The sequence below is a fragment of the Chiloscyllium plagiosum genome, chromosome 28 (assembly GCF_004010195.1).
Source record: "Chiloscyllium plagiosum isolate BGI_BamShark_2017 chromosome 28, ASM401019v2, whole genome shotgun sequence".
Lineage (NCBI taxonomy): Eukaryota > Metazoa > Chordata > Chondrichthyes > Orectolobiformes > Hemiscylliidae > Chiloscyllium > Chiloscyllium plagiosum.
In genome coordinates, this window is record NC_057737.1 from 14,840,130 (window position 1) to 14,858,892 (window position 18,763).

The following is an 18,763-nucleotide window of genomic DNA, read 5'->3' on the forward strand; positions in this document are numbered from 1 at the left end:
TATTACCTAGCATGGTGACGAAACGTCTTAAAATGAATCTTACAGCTCCGCAAGCAAACTTACATCCAGCTATCAATAAGGTGAACATTGAACAATGCTCCACCTTGTGGGACACTCTCAAACAAAAGGCCATAAAGTGAAAGGAGGTATGTTCAAAACTGAGATGAGGAGAAACTACTTCTTTTAGAGAGTTGTGAATCTGCAGAACTCACTGATCCAGAGTGCAGTGAAGACAGAATCAATCAACAGATTCAAGAAAGTATCTGATGAAAAGTTGGATAAAGGATTACAGGGAGCAGGCAGGAAAGTGGAGTTTAGACCAGGATACAATCAGCCATGATCATGTTAAATAGGTTCTGTGGGCACAAAGGCTGAATTGCCTACTCCGCTCCTAATTCCTATGTTTTTATATGATGGAAATGCAGAGAGCTGAATTCTGACACAGAGAGTATCCATTATTTTGTTCAAACTAAAACGGATATTGTGTTCCTGAGTATTATTTTGGGGGAGGGGAGGATGTGAAGGGGGAGCAGTTAAGCCTCCTTTATTATTCCAATATGCCATGGATCAGATTTTAAGTGGACTGGAAGGAGTCTACTGTTACCTGAATAATATTTTAGTCAGAGGGAAATGAGGATGAGCTTCTCCACAATTTAGATGCTACTCTGCAGAAACTTGAAGATTATGGCCTAAGAGTAAGGAAAGACAAATAGAAATTTAAAAATGTTTGCACTGAATATTTAGGCTAAGTCATTGACACTAAGGAAGTGCACACATCACCAGCACCTAAAAATGTAAACCAACTGTGATTATTTTTGGGCTTGCTAAATTACTTTAGTAGGTTTGCCTCAAATGATGTACTTGGACTTCCAGAAGGCTTTGATAAAGTGCTGCACAGGAGGCTGCTAAGTAAGAGCCCATGATATTAGGAACAATGTACTGGCATGGATAGGGGATTGGCTGACTGGCATAAGGCAGAGATTGGGAATAAAGGGGTCTTTTTCAGGATGGCAGCTGGTGACTAGTGGAGTTCCACAGGGGTCCACATTGGAACCAAACAATGCACGTTATACATTAACAGTCTGGACAAAGGAACTGAGGACGTTGTTGCTAAATTTGCAGATGACACAAAGATAGGTGTAGGGACAGGTGCTGTTGAGTTGAAGAGACTGTGAAAAAACTTAGGCTAAAAATGGCAGATTGAATATAATGTGGGCAAATGTGAGGCTATGCACTTTGATAGGAAGAACAAAGGCATAGACTATTTTCTAAATGGGGAAAAGCTTCGAAGGTCAGAAGGGAAGGGGGGAGAATAGGAGAGTGATAGTGATAGGAGATTCAATGGGGAGAGGAACAGACTGGAGATTCTGTGGTCGTGAATGAGACTCCTGGATGGTATGTTGCCTCCTGGGTGCCAGGATCGAGTCTACAGGATTCTTAAGGGGGAGTGTGAGCAGCCAGAAGTTGTGGTACACATCGGCATCAATGACATAGCTAGGAGAAGGGATAGGACTTGAAAAATGAATATAGAGAGTTAGGTTGGAAGTTAAAAGGCAGGACGAGCAGAGTAGTAATCTAAGGATTGCTACGATTTCCATGGGTTACTGAGGCTAGGAACAGAACGTGAATGCAGCCAAACATGTTGCTGCAGAGCTGGTGTAGGAGGGAAGGCTTCAGACATGTGAATCATTAGGATACCTTCTGGGGAGGGTGGGACCTGTACAAGGAGACTGGATTGCAGTTGAACAGAACGGTGCAATAGTATTCTGGATGGGAGGCTTGTTTGAACTCTTCGGGAGGGTTTAAACTAGTTTGGCAGTGGGATGGGAACTGGAGTTACGCATCAAGATGGAGTAGCTGGAAAACAGGCAGATACAGCATGCAGAGAGTTTGTGAGGAAGGATAGACAGTAGGTAGGGCAAAGTTGCAGTCAGTGTGATAGGCCGAAATGTGTCTATTTTAATGCAAGAACTGTCAGGAATAAAGGTGAGGAACTTAAGAGTCGGTATTGTGGCCATTACGGAGACTTGAATATCACAAGGGCAGCAATGGTTGTTTGATATCCCGGGGTTGAGATGTTTCCAAAGGAATTGGAAGGGAAGTAAAAGAGGTGAGAGAGCATTGGTAATCAGGAATAGTATCACAGCTGCAGAAGGGGAGGTTGTCGAGGAGGGTTTGTCTACTGAGTCAGTATGGGTGGAAGTCAGAAACAGGAAAGCAGCAGTCACTTTATTGGGAGTTTTCCACAGACCATCCCAATAGCAACAGAGACACAGAGGAGCAGACTGGGAGATTTTGGAAAGGTGCAGAAATAACAGGATTGTTGGTATGGGTAAGTTCAACTTCCCTAATGTTGAATGGAACCTCTTTAGTGCAAATAGTTTGAATGCAGCTGATTTTGTCAGGTGTGTCCAGGAAGGATTCCTGACTCAGTATGTAGATAGGCCAATAAGAGGGGAAGCCATATTGGATTTGGTGCTTGGCAAAAAACCAGGACAGGTGTCAGATCTCTCAGTGGGAGAGCATTTCAGTGATAGCAATCGCAACTCCCTGACCTTTACTATGGTCATGGAGAGAGACAGGAGCAGATGGTATGGGAAAGTTTTTAATTGAGGGGAGAGAATTACAATGTAATTAGGCAGGAACTGTGGCTCATAAATTGGGAACAGGTATTCTCAGGGAAATGTACGAGAGAAATGTGGAGGTTGTCAGGGAGCACATGTTGTGAATGCAGGATAGGTCTGTCCCAGTGAGGCAAGTGAGAAATGATTGGGTGAAGGAATCTTGGATGACAAGATATGTGGAACATCTCGTCAAGAGGAAGAAGGAAGCTTACTTAAGGTTGAGGAAGGAAGGATCAGATAGCGCTCTTAAGAGTTAAAATGTAGCCAGGAAGAAACTAAGAATGGAATCCAGAGAGCTAAAAAGGGGCATATAAAAGCCTTGGCGGATAGGATTAAGGAAAATCCCAAGAAGTTCTACACTTGTGTGAGGGACAAGAGGATGGCCAGAGTCAGGGTAGGGTCATAGAATCATAGAGATGTACAGCAAGGAAATTGACCCTTCGGTCCAACTCATCCATGCTGACCAGATATCCCAACACAATCTAGTCACACCTGCCAGCACCCAGCCCATATCCCTCCAAACCCTTCCTATTCATATACCCATGCAGATGCCTTTTAAATGTTGCAATTGTAGCAGCCTCCACCACTTCCTCTGGCAGCCCATTCCATACACGTACCATCCTCTGCATGAAAAAGTTGCCCCTTAAGTCTCTTTTATATCTTTCCCCTCTCACCCGAAACCTATGCCCTCTAGTTCTGGACACCACCACCACAGGGCAGAGACTTTGTCTATTTAATTTATCAATGCCACTCGTGATTTTCTAAACCTCTGTAAGGCCACCCCTCAGCCTCCGACACTCCAGGGAAAATGGCCCCAGCCTGTTCAGCCTCTCCCTGTAGCTCAAATCATCCAACACTGGCAACATCCTTGTAAATCTTTTCTGAATCCTTTCACGTTTCACATCATCCTTCTGATAGGAAGGAGTCCAGAAATGCACGCAATATTCCAAAAGTGGCCTAACCAATGTTGTGTACCGCTTCAACATGACCTCCCAACTCCCGTACTCAATATTCTGACCAATAAAGAAAAGCATACCAAATGCCTTCTTTACTATCCTATCGACCTGTGACTCTACCTTCAAGAAGCTATGAACCTGCACTCTCTAGGACCTTACCATTAAGTGTATAAGTCCTACTAAGATTTGCTTTCCCAAAAATGGAGCACCTCAGATTTATCTAAATTAAACTCCATCTGCCATTCCTCAGCCCATTGGCCCATCTGACTTAGATCCTGCTGTAATCTGAGGTAAGCTTCTTCACTGTCCACTACACCTCCAACTTTGGTGTCATCTGCAAACTTACCAACTATACCTCTTATGCTCACATCCAAATCATTTGTTATAAATGACGAAAAGTGGCAGACCCAGTTTGTGGCACTCCACTGATCACAGGCCTCCAGTCTGAAAAACAACACTCCACCATCACCCTCTGTCTTCTACCTTCGAGCCAGTTCTGTATCAAAATGTATAGTTCTCCCTGTATTCCGTGAGATCTAACCTTACTAACCAGTCTCCCATGGGGAACCTTGTCAAAAGCCTTACTGAAGTCCATATAGATCACGTCCACCACTCTGCCCTCAACAAACCTCTTTGTTCAACAAACCTTCTTCAAAAAACTCACTCAAGCTTGTGAGACATGATTTCTCATGCACAAAGCCATGTTGACTATCCCGAATCAGTCCTTGTTTTTCACATACATGTAAATCCTGTCCCTCAGGATTCCCTCCAACAACCTGCCCACCACCGATGTCAGGCTCACCGGTCTATAGTTCCCTGGCTTGTCCTTTCCACCCTTCTTAAACAGTGGCACCATGTGAGCCAACATCCAGTCTTGCCGCACCTCACCTGTGACCATCGATGATACAAATATCTCAGCAAGGGGCCCAGCAATCACTTCTCCAGCTTCCCACAGAGTTCTAGGGTACACGTGATTTATCCACTTTTGTGTGTTTCAAGACATCCAGCACTTCCTCTGTAATCTGGACTTTTTCCAAGGTATCACCATCTATTTCCCTACATTCAATATCTTCCACATCCTTTTCCACAGTAAACACTCATGCAAAATACTCATTTAGTATCTCCCCCATCTCCTGTGCATTGCCGATCTCTGAGAGGCTCTATTCTCTCCCTCGTCACCCTTTTGTCCTTAATGTATTTGTAAAAACTCTTTGGATTCTCCTTAACTCTATTTGCCAAAGCTATCTCATGTCCCCTTTTTACACTCTTGATTTCCCTAAGTATACTCTTATAGCCTTTATACTCTTCCAAGGATTCATTCGATCTATCTTGTCGATACTGACATATGCTTCCTTCTTTTTCTTAACCAAACCCTCAATTTCTTTAGTCATCCAGCATTCCCTAAACCTACCAGCCTTTCCTTTCACCCTAATAGGAAAAAAACTCTGGACTCTTATTATCTCATTTCTGAAGGCTTCCCATTTTCCAGCCGTCCCTTTACCTGCAAACATCTGCCCCCAATTAACTTTTGAAAGTTCTTGCCTAATACCGTCAAAACTAGCCTTCTTCCAATTTAGAACTTCAACTTTTAGATCTTGTCTATCCTTTTCCATCACTATTTTAAAACGAATAGGATTATGGTCACTAGCCCCAAAGTGCGCCCCCACTGACACCTCAGTGACCTGCCCTGCCTTATTTCCCAAGAGTACGTCAAGTTTTGCACCTTCTCTAGTAGGTACATCCACATACTGAATCAGAAAATTTTCTTGTACACACCTAACCAAATCCTCTCCATCTAAACCTTAACACTATGGCAGTCCCAGTCTATGCTTGGAAAGTTAAAAGCCCTGACCACCGTGTTATTCTTACAGATAACTGATACAAATTTGTTTCTCAATTTCCCTCTGACTATTATGGGGTCTATAATGCAATCCCAATAAGGAGATCATCCCTTTCTTATTTCTCAGTTCAATCCAAGTAACTTCCCTGGATATATTCCCAGGTATATCCTCCCCAAGTACAGCTGCAGGGCTATCCCTTATCAAAAATGTCACTCCCCCTCCTCTCTTGCCTCCCTTTCTGTCCTTCCTGTAGCATTTGTATCCTGGAACATTAAGCTGCCAGTCCTGTCCATCCCTGAGCCACATTTCTGTAATTGCTATGATCTCCCAGACCCATGTTCCTAACCATGCCCTGAGTTCATCTGCCTTCCTTGTTAGACATCTTTCATTGAAATAAATGCAGTTTAACTTATCAGTCCTACCTTGTTCCTTGCTTTGTCCCTGCCTGCCCTGACTGTTTGACTCGCTTCTTTTCTCAAGTGTACCAGTCTCAGATTGATCACTTTCCTCACTATCTCCCTGGGTCCCACTCCCCCCCACCTTAATAGTTTAAATCCTCCTGAGAAGCTCTAGCAAATCTCCCTACCAGTATATTAGCCCCTTCCAATTCAGGTGCAACCCGTCCTTCTTGTACAGGTCACTTCTACCCCAGAACAGATTCCAATGTTCCAAAAATGTGAATCAGCTCCCATATACCAGCTCCTCAGCCATGCATTCATCAGCACTATCCTCCTATTCCTACCCTCACTAGCTCGCAGCACCAGGAGTAATCCAGATATTACTACTCCCGAGGATCTCCTTTTCAAATTCCTGCACAACTCTATATTCTCCCATCAGAAACTCATCCTTTTCTCTTCCTATGTCATTGGTTCCAATGTGTACAATGACCTCCTGCTGGTTCCTCTCTCCCTTGAGAACATTCTGCACCCTCTCTGAGACATCCTTGATCCTGGCACCAGGGAAGCAACAAACCATTCTGATTTTTCACTGCTGGCCGCAGAATCGTTTGTCTGTGCCTCTGACTAGAGTCTCCTATCACAGTTGATGGCTTGGAACCCAATGTACACCTCATTACATTAGAGCCTGTCTTGATAACCGAAACTTTGCTGTTCGTGCTACATTCCCCTGAGAATCCATCACCTTCTACACTTTCCAAAACAGCACACTTGTTTGAAATGGTGATAGCCACAGAAGACTCCTGCACTACCTGCCTACCTCCCTTATCTTTCCTGGAGTTAACCCATCTATGTGACTGTATTTGCAACTTTTCTCCCCTCCTATAACTCTCCCTAAACTCCCACATCCAACAAGAAGAGCATATCACCCTACTAAAGGCAATTTTTGCTTCTTTCAATCTACAGATCCAGAACATAGCACTGTCTTATTCCTCTACAAAACACTGCTCCAGGCTAACTTAATACTTATGGCTTATATTTTTAAGTTTAAACGAGAGATATATCTCAAAAAAGCATATAATCAAGAAAGAACCTACTCTATTCACTCAATCAGGAATAGTGGAGGGAACTTGTGCCTGGAGTTGGAGGAGATCCTCAATGAATACTTTGTTTCAGTAGTCACTAGTGAGAGGAACATTGTTGTTTGTGAGGACAGCGTGAAACAGGCTTATATGCTCTAACAGATTGATGTTAAGGAGCAGGATGTGCAGGGAACTTTGAAAAACATGAGGATAAATAAGTCCCCGAGCCAGATAGGATATATTCCTATCATCCAGATAGGACGATTCCTGATGAAGGGCTTATGTCCAAAATGTCGATTCTCCTGGCTCCTTGGATGGTGCCTGACCTGCTGTGTTTTTCCAGCACCACACCCTCAACTCTGAACTCCAGCATCTGTAGTCCTCACTTTCTGCCAGATAGGATATACCCAAGGTTGCTATGGGAAACAACGGAAGAGACTGTTGCGTCTTTGGCAATGATATTTGCATCCTCTCTGTCCACTGGAGTAATACCAGATGATTGGAGGGTGGCAAATGTTATCTCCTTGTTCAAGAAAGGGAGTAGGGATAACCCTCCAAATTAAAGACCAGTCAGTCTTACGTCAATGTGGGCAGATTATTGAAGAGGATTCTGAAAGACCGGATTAATGATTATTTGGAGAAGCATAGCTTGATTACACATAGTCAGCATGGCTTGGTGAGGGGCAGGTCATACCTTACAAGTCTTCGTGAATTCTTTGAGAATGTGACAAAACACATTGAAGAAGGAAGAGGAGATAATGTGGTGTAAATGGATTTTAGCAAGTCGTTTGATAAGGTTCCCCATGGTAGGTTCATTCAGACACTAAGGAGGCAGAGGATACAGGGAAATTTGGCTGTCAGAACCAGAATTGGCTGGCCCATAGAAGACAGAGGGTTGTAGTAGATGGAAAGTATTCAGCCTGGAACTCGGTGACCAGTTGTGTTCTGCAGGGATCTGTTCTGGGACCTCTGCTCTTTGTGATTTTTAGACAAGACTTGAATGAGGAAGTGGAAGGATGGGTTAGTAAGTTTGCTGATGATATGAAGGTTGTTGGAGTTGTGGTGGTGTGGAGGGCTGTGGTAGGTTGCAATGGAACATTGACAGGATGCAGAGCTGGGCTGAAAAGTGGAAAGTTGTGAAGTGACTCATTTTGGAAGGTTGAATTTGTATACAGATTACAGGATTAAGGGCAGGATTCTTGGCAGTGTGGAGGAACAGAGGGATCTTAGGGTTCATGTCCATAGATCCCTCAAAGTTGCCACCCATGTTGACAGGGTTGTTAAGGCAGCGGATGGTGTGTTAGCTTTCATTAGTTGGAGCTTAAGTTTAAGAGCTGCGAGGTTATGCTGCAGCTCTATAAAGCCCTGGTTAGACCACATTGGGAATATTGTGTTCAGTTCCAAGAGTCTCAGTGAAACTTACAGAATACTGAGACATCTGGATATAGTGGACGTCAAGAGGATGTTTCCATTAGTAGGAGAGACTAGAACCTGAGGGCACACCTCAGATTAAAGGGATAATTCTTTAGAAAAAAATGCTTATAGGTTGAGATGAAGGCAAGTAGCAAGAGACTTATCTGCGCATGGAGCATTTGCACAGAATGTTGCTGCGTTATACATTCTGTGCGATGATATGCCACATTTTAATATTTGTAAATTTTTCAATGAAATACCAAATAGTCTCACTTACACACATTCCATGTGTTCTGAAAGGCCTCAATAAACATAACTGGGACAAAGACTCAACTTTCTTATTATAGTTCATAGCATTTTTTTTATCTTAAACATCAGAAGCTGAAGTGTTTGATAGCCTGCTAAATCAATATTTTGGTGCTATTGGAATTCCTTTCTGAAAATTAACCAGTAAACATCTCATAGGAATCAGCTGGCTTAGTTGGCTGGGTGGTTGGTTTGCGATGCAGAGTGATGCCAACAGTATGGGTTCAATTCCTGAATCAGCTGAGGCTACCACAAAGGACTCTCTTTCTCAACCTTTCCACACATCTGAGGTATGGTGATCCTCAGGTTAAACCACCACCACCACTGAGAGAGAGCAGCCGAATGGTCCTCTAGCAACTTTACCTTTAAACATCTCAAAAATATCTTGGCAGAGAATTCAGAAACCCACTTTCTTTAAGATTCAGTACATGAAGATTGGCAGGACTAAGACTGAACTTGGGTGTTCACCAACCCAGAACACTAAGGAGCAACAGAAATGCTGTGATTGATAATGTCAGTGTTGACATTGGATAATGCATCACAGTCCTCACCACAAAGACTTTGCCTGTGACTTGATCCATTTAATTATTACAGAAGAATCATAATGTAAAGACGCTGTTAAGCTCTGGGAGCTGTCAGTGTGCACCTGGAGGGTAACAACTAGGGTCTTTGGAGAGGAATAGTCGAGATGAGGTGATAAATTGCAATATCACAGAAGGCAAGGATGGATAATTATAATAATCTGGCCTGGCATGAGATGTTTAAGAGTGCAGGAATTGGACCTTATGCAGTGGTTTTCAACTGGTGTGCCGTATCAAGGTGAGGAGCGTACCATGAAATTTTTTTCGATCGTGCTTCCGATCTGCTCTGGAGCCTGTGTCTATTATTGAAGGCAGTATCTGCTGCCATTTGTCACCGTGCATACGGAGTAAAGAAATCCATTCAATTATTCAGCTAGTGTGCCTTGATATTGAAAAGATTGGGAACCACTGATCCTATGGACTCAACTTTGAGAAGGTAATGCAGATGGATTGGCAGGGAGATGAAAGAATATTAAAATTGAAACAGCGATCAGCAAGATTTGGGATGTAAGCAAGATTTGGGACGTAAGCAAGAACAGAGAATAGGAATTGCAGCTGAATGCTTTTAGCTTAGTAACAGAAAGCAACCTGAATTTTGTGTAATAATGACTATAACAGGAAGACAAATTTTCAGCAGATAATACATTTTTGTAAAAGATTGCTGGAATGAAAGAGCTAAGACTTGAATTGCAAACAAAAAATGACTTGTATTACCAATTTCCAAAACCACAGTCCATCACTGCCTCAAGTAGCGCCATTTCTTCCTGAGCAGTCCAGTTTGGATCCAAAATGGGGAAATCAGATGTCTGTGTACAGGTCATGGAAAGTAAAAGAAAATGCTGTTTATAGCCGTCACTGTATCTAACTAATACTGAACTTTTAAGTAGAAAAATGGAATTTCTATTTTAAGCTGGTGAAATCTTGGCACATCACAACTGATCTACATCTGCCCTGAGGTGCTGAAGTGACAGGTGCTGTATATTCTCAAATAAATGTTAATCTTATGCTCAAAAAAAGTAATCAATTTTTGGTCAAAATCACACTTATTTTTCATGTATCGTGTGTATAAATCAACTTTGTAAATTTTGGCCAAAAAATCCAAAATCGTCATACCACGCAGTCACTGCTGCGGTCAAATATACTCTAATGCAAATCTGCTCATTAACAAATCAGCTATTTTTAATCAACCTGTTCGGAGATGTTAATACATATGTCTGAAGCTAGTGGGACCTGAACCCGGGCCTCATGGCTCAAAGGTAGGGATGCTACTGACGGCAGCTGTTGAGCTTTTGTTGCTTGTGATTATCAACATGTAATGTCAAAGGTCAGCTCACGGTATGTGCTGTGCCCTGCCAATCTGCCTTCGCTCAAAAGGGAATTGCAGATGCACAGTCTAATTCAAACATGTCCAAGAATGAAGAAGCAAAGACAGGAAGGCCTAGCAGCTGGAAATCAAAGTTGCAAAATTCATCAATGACAATTGCAAGAATGAATCTGTTTCTCAAGGATTTTTCCAATCTTTGCCCTGAAACAAATAAGAAAATTAAGCTCTGGTGATTTCAAAACTAGTCCTGGATGGTAAACCAATTTGGTACTGTGACAGAAGACTAAGATTACATTGTCTTGCCCAGCAGAACTCAATGACAGAGTTAGATTTTAGGGAGTCTTTAATTAGGCATTGACAACATAACAGATAGAGATTAGTCTGTACTGGGGACATGGTTTAAATTCTCATGAATTCTGACATGCCAGCTCATCAGATGGTGAACAAAGCTCAAGAGAAAACAGGCCATCATTATCAATGTCTGATGGGACAAGGTTTAAGACCATAAGACATAGGAGCGGAAGTAAGGTCATTCGGCCCATCGAGTCCACTCCGCCATTCAATCATGGCTGATGAGCATTTCAAGTCCACTTATCCGCATTCTCCCCGTAGTCCTTAATTCCTTGTGACATCAAGAATTTATCAATTTCTGCCTTGAAGACATTTAGCGTCCCAGCCTCCACTGCACTCTGTGGCAATGAATTCCACAGGCCCACCACTCTCTGGCTGAAGAAATGTCTCCGCATTTCTGTTCTGAATTTACCCCCTCTAATTCTAAGGCTGTGCCCACGGGTCCTAGTCTCCTCGCCTAACAGAAACAATTTCCTAGCGTCCACCCTCGCCAAGCCATGTACTATCTTGTAAGTTTCTATTAGATCTCCCCTTAATCTTCTAAACTCCAATGAATACAATCCCAGGATCCTCAACCGTTCCTCATATGTTAGACCTACCATTCCAGGGATCATCCGTGTGAATCTCCACTGGACACGCTCCAGTGCTAGAACAGGTGATAGAAAATCTCCAGTGAGGTTAGAGAGTTCCGTCCTGGATCAGCAATGAACAGATAGAGCATTTATTTAGGGGAAAGGAACACCCCAAATTATCAGACTGCCAACTGACGCAACTGACCAAAGTCTGGTTCAATGACAACTGAAGGGACTTCTGGGAAAGCATTTGGGATGGTATTCGGGACTCCCAATAATCATGGAAGACAGAATTGGATGAAGGGTGTTCAAAGTAGAAAACATAGGTGCCATCCAGGAGGGTCTATGGATAGGATATGGCAGCACCTTACCATACACAGTGGAGAAGGAAGGGATGCTCAATGGTACTATTTTGGATGAGTGTCAACAAACTCATACATTGATAGCATGCCCGTACCCAATTTATCTAGGTAGACCACATCCACTGGGTTTCCTCGGTCTAACCTACTTGTCACCTCTTCAAAGAACTCCAACAGGTTTGTCAGGCACAACCTCCCCTTACTAACAGTGCCTATATTCAGGGGAAAGAAACTTCCCAAAACAGCAATTCCCAAAAGGAGTAATCATTCACATCCACAGTAAAGGACAGATCGATGGAAGTGTTTGAAAATGTGGCTCTGAAGAGTCTAAGCTTCCAATGAGAATAATGTAAAGGAATAAAGTCTTCTCATTTGGCACATTTTCAATCACACACTGATGTTGTTCCTGAACCTAGATAGGAAAAGGTGATATTGCAGCTAGCCCTGGTGCTCTAATCAGTTTTGTCCAACTAATGGATGCCTCTCTAAATAAGCCATCAAGAATAGCATGAGAAAAAGTGGAATCATTAGATAACTGGAGAAGACTACCATCAAAGAAGCATATGGAATCTTACATTACCAACCCTGTGTGAATGGCATTTAAAGGCCCAGAAATGAAATTAAGATTAGATTGTCACAAAATAATTCAAGAAATGTGAGATATCCACTGTATTTGATATCGTAGACGATCATTTATGAGATGAAGAGTGAGACAATGACAACTATTGAAGATGATCTTTACAATGATGGTGTGCACAAAGCAAATTTGGACATATTACTTGGTTCTGACAATGAGCAGTAGGCTAAATTTTATGGGTTTCCACATTCTCAGTGCATATTCTGCTACAAAGTAGTACTTCAAAAAAAAAAGAAACTGAGCTAAAATGCATACATTTGAATAGCAATGCCCTGTAGTTCACTAATGATGTGTTCCCAGGGAAGGTTGCAACTGGTGTGTTTTGTAACAGCACAAAAGATTAACTTCACATGCACAGTACACGACACATGCAGTGTGCAATTTTACTCCAGGAAGAAGCTTCCCCTCATTTTCTTTAAAACTGCAGATAAGCAAAGATTAGGATCACCATGAGCAAATAGGTGCACAGTAATAGTGTGCAGATAAGCAGATTTGCAGAATAGTGTTAACTTATTCTTCATGGCTTTCGTTTTTGATAAATTTGATTAATTTATAGATGTTAAAATGTGTACTATGGAGGATATTATTTATAAATAAGATTCAATAATCAAAGTACTTTTTGGGTTGTTCTTGTCTTATTTTGAACAATTTCTGACTTACCAGGTCCATGAAAGTAAGATGATGAGAGAGAGGAATTCAGTCTCTTAAAACGATTACTTACATATAAGTTAACCATCTCACCTCCCTCACCTAAGGGTTAACTAAAAATTTAGTCTCAGAAACTCAACTTGAAATGAATATATTTACTTAATCTATTTGCTCAATAACTTTTGTATAACTTACTTTGATAGTGTATTGAAAATATATAGAAACCATGACCTGCATGAAGGATGTTGACCTGTCAACTTGTAATGACAACTGAGTGAGAGCTCCCTAACATACTAAATATCCTTATATAATACTGTTATGCATCTGCACAAGCTATGCACAGAGCTTCATCCAATCTCTAACATTCTTTTCCAATATCACAAATTCTCTAGCTTCCACATAATTACTTGTCTGCTCTATAATATTATTGATTAAATTTGAATTGGAATGGTTTTTCTGCTGTTCCTTCTTGATTGCATGTTGCCTTCATAGAGAGTGGAACTGGCATAATAGCTGGAAGTGGAGGTTGATGTGCACAGGCAACAAAAGCTGAAAATAGTATGATGTTTGCCTTCAATGTTAGATAAACTATAACTGAAATCATTTAAATAAATGTACACTACATGCAGAATTGGATAAAAAATTATAATTAACATTAATAAAGTGATCAGAAATTTCTTACCTACAAAATAAATTCTTTATTTGACTAGCTATCTGTAAGAGAACTTTAAAAATCTCTGTACTCACCATTATTTCATAGCTGTGGTCACTTTCATGTTTCTTGTATTCAAACCCTCTGGTAAAGCACTACAATACAAAAGGTCAAAAATATTTCAAAATACCGTTCTTCCCCTTAAATATTCTATGGTAGCATTCTGTGCAATAATCTTATAAAGCAGCAGGACCAAAATTTATTTGGTTAATAAAACTTAAATATTTCTTCAGAATCTACTTTTTTTCTTTTTATTCTCTAATAGTACCATTTGTAACCAAATCTTTCAAACTGATGCATGTGGTGAAACGGTTAAAAATTATGTCCCAATACATGTGTGAATCTAACCGGAATGGAGGTGTTGCTTAGTCCCGTGTGAATCTTATTACACACCTCCCCGTGTGAATCTTCTTATCTGTATGTAACCAGAATGGAATGTGTTTTTTAGCCTTGCTCTGCTGTTCACATGAATGTTTATATCTGGAAAAGAGTATATCAGCTGGAAAAGTCTCCAGTTCGGTGAGTCTGCTCCGGGGTTGCGTTTAACCGCCGAGCGTGGGTTGTTGGCAACCGCTCTACGAGAACTGACGGCTCCCAGTTCCGGTAACATGTAGAGTGAGTATAAGCCAGACCCGTTGTAAGTATGAGACCTGGTTGTGGCGACGCTGCGGGGAATAAAATGCTCATATTCTAGCAGACTCGCCTCTTGGTCGTTTGTTCTGTGTCAGACTACTCTCCTACGAACCTGACCTTGAGAATTTTTTAAAACAATGCATAACCCACACCTTTTACAATGTTTTTCAATACAAACCATTTATGAATTTTAAGGCTTAATATTGTCACTATATCATTTAACGGCACCAGCCATATAAACATTGCTATTGCAAGACAGGTCACAGGCTGGGAGTTAACCTCCAGACTCCCCAAAACTTGCCCAACAACTCAAGACAAAGGTCCGAAATTAAAGAAAATCTCTCCCCCTCCTGGATTAATGCATCCCCAAGAACAATTAAGAACTATACATTTGAGTTCAAAGCAGTCTGCTTGATTGGCAACCATTCCAGCACCCTACGTATTCACCCACCACATCGAGTGGCAGCAGTATGTACAATATAGCAAGCTGTATTGCAGCAACTTCCCAAAGCTCCTTTGTTGGCACTTTCTAAACCCACAACCTCCACTACTTAGAAGAATAAGGGTAGCAATTTCACCAGTACGTCCCACCTGCAAGTTCCCCTTAAAGACATTCTGATTACCTTTTCCTTGCTGTTACTGGGTCAAAATCTGACAAATCCTTCCCTGATAACACGATGGGTGTACCTACATGAAATGGACTGAAATAATTGAGGTGGGCAACAATTGTTGTTCTTGCTAATAAAGCCCTTATCCCATCAACGAATTTAAAACAAAACACTCAATCTTGAGGCTAACAGCTCGCATTTCAGAAAAATTCAAGCACAAAAGTTGACATCAAAAGAGGACAGAAATTACTTTTTAAGTTCATATATGAAACTGTAGCAGAATCAAAGAATTGCACAGGTGTAAAATGATTATCGATGTGCTATCACCTACAATGATTTTCTGCTTTTCAGTAAAATAAATTATAAATGATTTATTTTTGAATTACCTTTAAGATGAAGAAGGCATTCTTTTAGGTTTTTTTTCTCTGTGATCAACTCAATAAGGGACCTACAGGGTTGGTGGTCCGGATTTGGAAAGCCAAACTTCAGATTTGTCCGACTTGGCAAGAAAGAGACTGAATAAGTGAATGGACTTGCAAAGTCAGAAAATGAAGCTGACAATTGCAGGTCAAACTGTTTTTTAAAAAGTACTGTTTACTGGTTGGGCTTGGTTTTACTGTCCATATCTAATTGCCTTGAGAATGTGGTAATAATCAGCCTTCTTGAATCCTTGCAGTCCACTGTGGGTAGATATAGCCACAGTGCTTTTAGGAAGAAAGTTTCTGACTTTGACCCAGTGACACTGAAAGAATGACAATATAACCCCAAGTAAGGACAAGGTATGGATTGGAGGAGAACTTGCAGGTTAAAAGTGTGCAATGCATCTGGTGCCCTTGTCCTTGAAAGTGGTAGGGGTCATTTTTGAAAAAGCTGTGGTGAACTGTTGCAGTATGACTCCTGGATGGTAAATGGTGATGCCACTGAGGATTGGTGGGAAAGGGCATTAATTATTGGTTGTGGTGGATAGTGTCAAGCTTCTTGAATGTTACTGGAGTAGCACTTATGCAGGCAAGTGGAGAAAGCTCCAAAACATTCTTGACTTTTTCAGTACTAAGACAAGCTCAGTGGAGATGACAAATTATCGCTGTAGAATTCCCAAGTCTCTGACCTCATCTTGAGGGCATGATATTTATATGGCTGTTTCAGTTGTTTTTGGTCAATGGTAACATCAGGATGTTGATAATGAGGGATTTGTGAAAGCAACGTCAAGATGATTCGATTCTCTTGTAGGATATGGTCATTGTCTGGCATTCTTGGGTACAAATGTTACTTATTACTCTAAGTCTGAATATTGTCCAGTTATTGTTCCATAACAACATAGACTGCTTCAAATGGTGCTGAACGGTGTGCAAACATCACCACTTCTGATCCTATGAGGACAGAAAGTCATTGAAGAAGTAGCTGAAGGTGGTAAGGCTTGAGATATCATCCTGAAGAACTCTTGCAGTCATATCCTAGAACTGAGATTATTGATTTCTAACATCCACAACCATCTTTCTTTGTGCTAAGTATGACTCCAATCAGTGGACAGGACATCCTCAAAATACTTTATCGTACTAAATAAAACGTAATTGCTGAGATAGAAACAGCTAGGAATAGAAAAAGAAAACATCACATGATCACATTGCCTTATTACTTTTCATTTTGTGGGATTTTGTTTCCTGGTGCAAATCAATGAAACATTATCTTTCTTAAAATCGTAACTATTTGTATTATTTTGGACTTCGACATTCATACATAGGGTTATTGCTGATCTATGATCAAGCTTTGCAAGTGCAGAATGTGAAATGTAAGTATGGAAGACAAACATATCACTTGCAATCTTTTATAAGGTCATTTTATGGGAGCGTACCTGTAAACATATAAGCAGTGGAGGAGGTCCACAGTCTGCACACTTTATGTAGGGTTCCATTAGGTAAGAGGAACATCCACGACATGGTGGCTGATCGAAGGGGTCACCTGAAATAACGTCAGATCAAGAGAATTCAGCAATTCCAAATAGAATGAATACATTTAATGTTCAACATTCATACAACCAATCACCTTGTGGTATCTGTAACAGGGGAACCGTTACATTTTTGCAGTCACCTAAGCCATTCCAACAACTACCTACAAACCACTTTAAGTAATTATCAATGCGAATGAGACTGCCATATCAACCAAGAGAAAAGAAACACAGCAGCTCAAATCCAGACTTTAGCTTTTCAAACTTTGCTTTGTCTTTGAAAAAAACTTTTAGCTGTGTAGCACTAGGTTGGAGTATTGGTAATTACAAGCCATGATTGCAACAGAGTGAATGAAATGATTTCAAAGCATCAACGAATAAGCAGATACAATTAAAACAATGATTCAAAGTAATTTTAAAAATTATTAAAACACAAAACATGACAATCGAATTAGTAACAACACTATTATACGTATATATTTTGTTAATACAAACATTCTTGCTCCCTGTATTCTTGAGTTTCTGATCAGGAAATGAGCCATTATAGACAATTTGTGCAACTTCAATAAGAAAATGCCAGAAATACTCAGCAGGTTGGGTAGTATAGCCAGAGAGAGAATTAAGATTTTTAGTGTGATTACCTGTCAACAAAAATGGAAAAAGTTATAGATGTGACAAAGTAGAGAGGCAGGAAAATTGTGGAAAGAAAGGAAAAGCTTTGTTGACTGGGAGGAAGGCAGGAATGGTTAAATGCCAAAAGATCAAATTTTTTTTCATTTTAGTCCTCCTGTATTCCACATTATAAAACCTTCCCTTTTATTCTAATTTCCTTTCTTGACCACTGTACTTGCTTACAACTCTGTAAAATGTGTAACCTGTTTTCCAGTTCTTGTGAAACGTTATTAACCTGAAGCACTAACCATTTCAATGTCTGCAGATGCTGCCTGACCTGCTGAGTGTTTCCAGCAAAGTTTTAATTTCAGATTACCAACATCAGCACAATTTTGCTTCTGTAAACAGCATACACGAAGCACTCCCATGATCTAACTTTCTTTACATGAAACTAGGGAATAATGGAAAACTAAATTCTGCTTAAAAATCTGGAAGCAAAGAACATTACTTTCAATTTTTTTTGGGCAAATGCAGCATTAGTTTTTGGAAGGTCTCAAAATATTTTTGTTGGCATTCTAGGAGGAGATAGAGAAAATCTGAAAACAAAAATCATTGCCCCTTGTTTGACTAATAATCAAAAAGGTTCATTAAAAAGATGAGGCATGGTCGAAGGGAGAAGATATTCAGCAGGTCAAGGTACTAGTTTGCAGCAAGGGTTTTATTTCCTTTCCCCTTTCACATGATCTTCTCAAGCCTGATGAGGGGTTTATACCTGAAACGTTGACTCTACTGCTCCTCAGACACTGCCTGATCTGCTGTGCTTTTCAGTGCCACACTTTTCAACTCATGCCTCAGCAATCCATCCTAACATTATAGGCATTTTCCCAGTTGTAAAGTTTGAGTGGTGCTCTGGTTTCATATGGATATTGTTAGAAAAACTTGCTTTTACATCTAGATTTTAATTTGGTGAGTTAAGGTAGGATTCGGTTACAGTTGAAACTTTATTGCTGGAACAGCACAGCAGGTCAGGCAGCATCCAGGGAACAGGAGATTCGACGTTTCGGGCACAGGCCCTTCCTCCTGTGCCCGAAACGTCGAATCTCCTGTTCCCTGGATGCTGCCTGACCTGCTGTGCTGTTCCAGCAATAAAGTTTCAACTTTGAT

The 18,763-nt window shown here is 40.9% G+C and overlaps 1 protein-coding gene across 2 annotated transcripts in view; it reads right to left on the bottom strand.

The window, feature by feature from the left end:
• tada2a (transcriptional adaptor 2A) overlaps nucleotides 1-18,763 on the bottom strand; it is a 44,497-nt gene that overhangs the window by 24,736 nt on the left and 998 nt on the right. For both annotated transcript variants that reach the window (XM_043718381.1, XM_043718382.1), the window contains exons 2-4: nucleotides 16,895-17,001; nucleotides 13,837-13,896; nucleotides 9,913-10,004 (exon numbers count right to left, since the gene is read on the bottom strand). In XM_043718381.1, coding sequence (XP_043574316.1) covers nucleotides 9,913-10,004; nucleotides 13,837-13,896; nucleotides 16,895-17,001 — 259 coding nt within the window. The remainder of the gene's footprint in view (nucleotides 1-9,912; nucleotides 10,005-13,836; nucleotides 13,897-16,894; nucleotides 17,002-18,763) is intronic.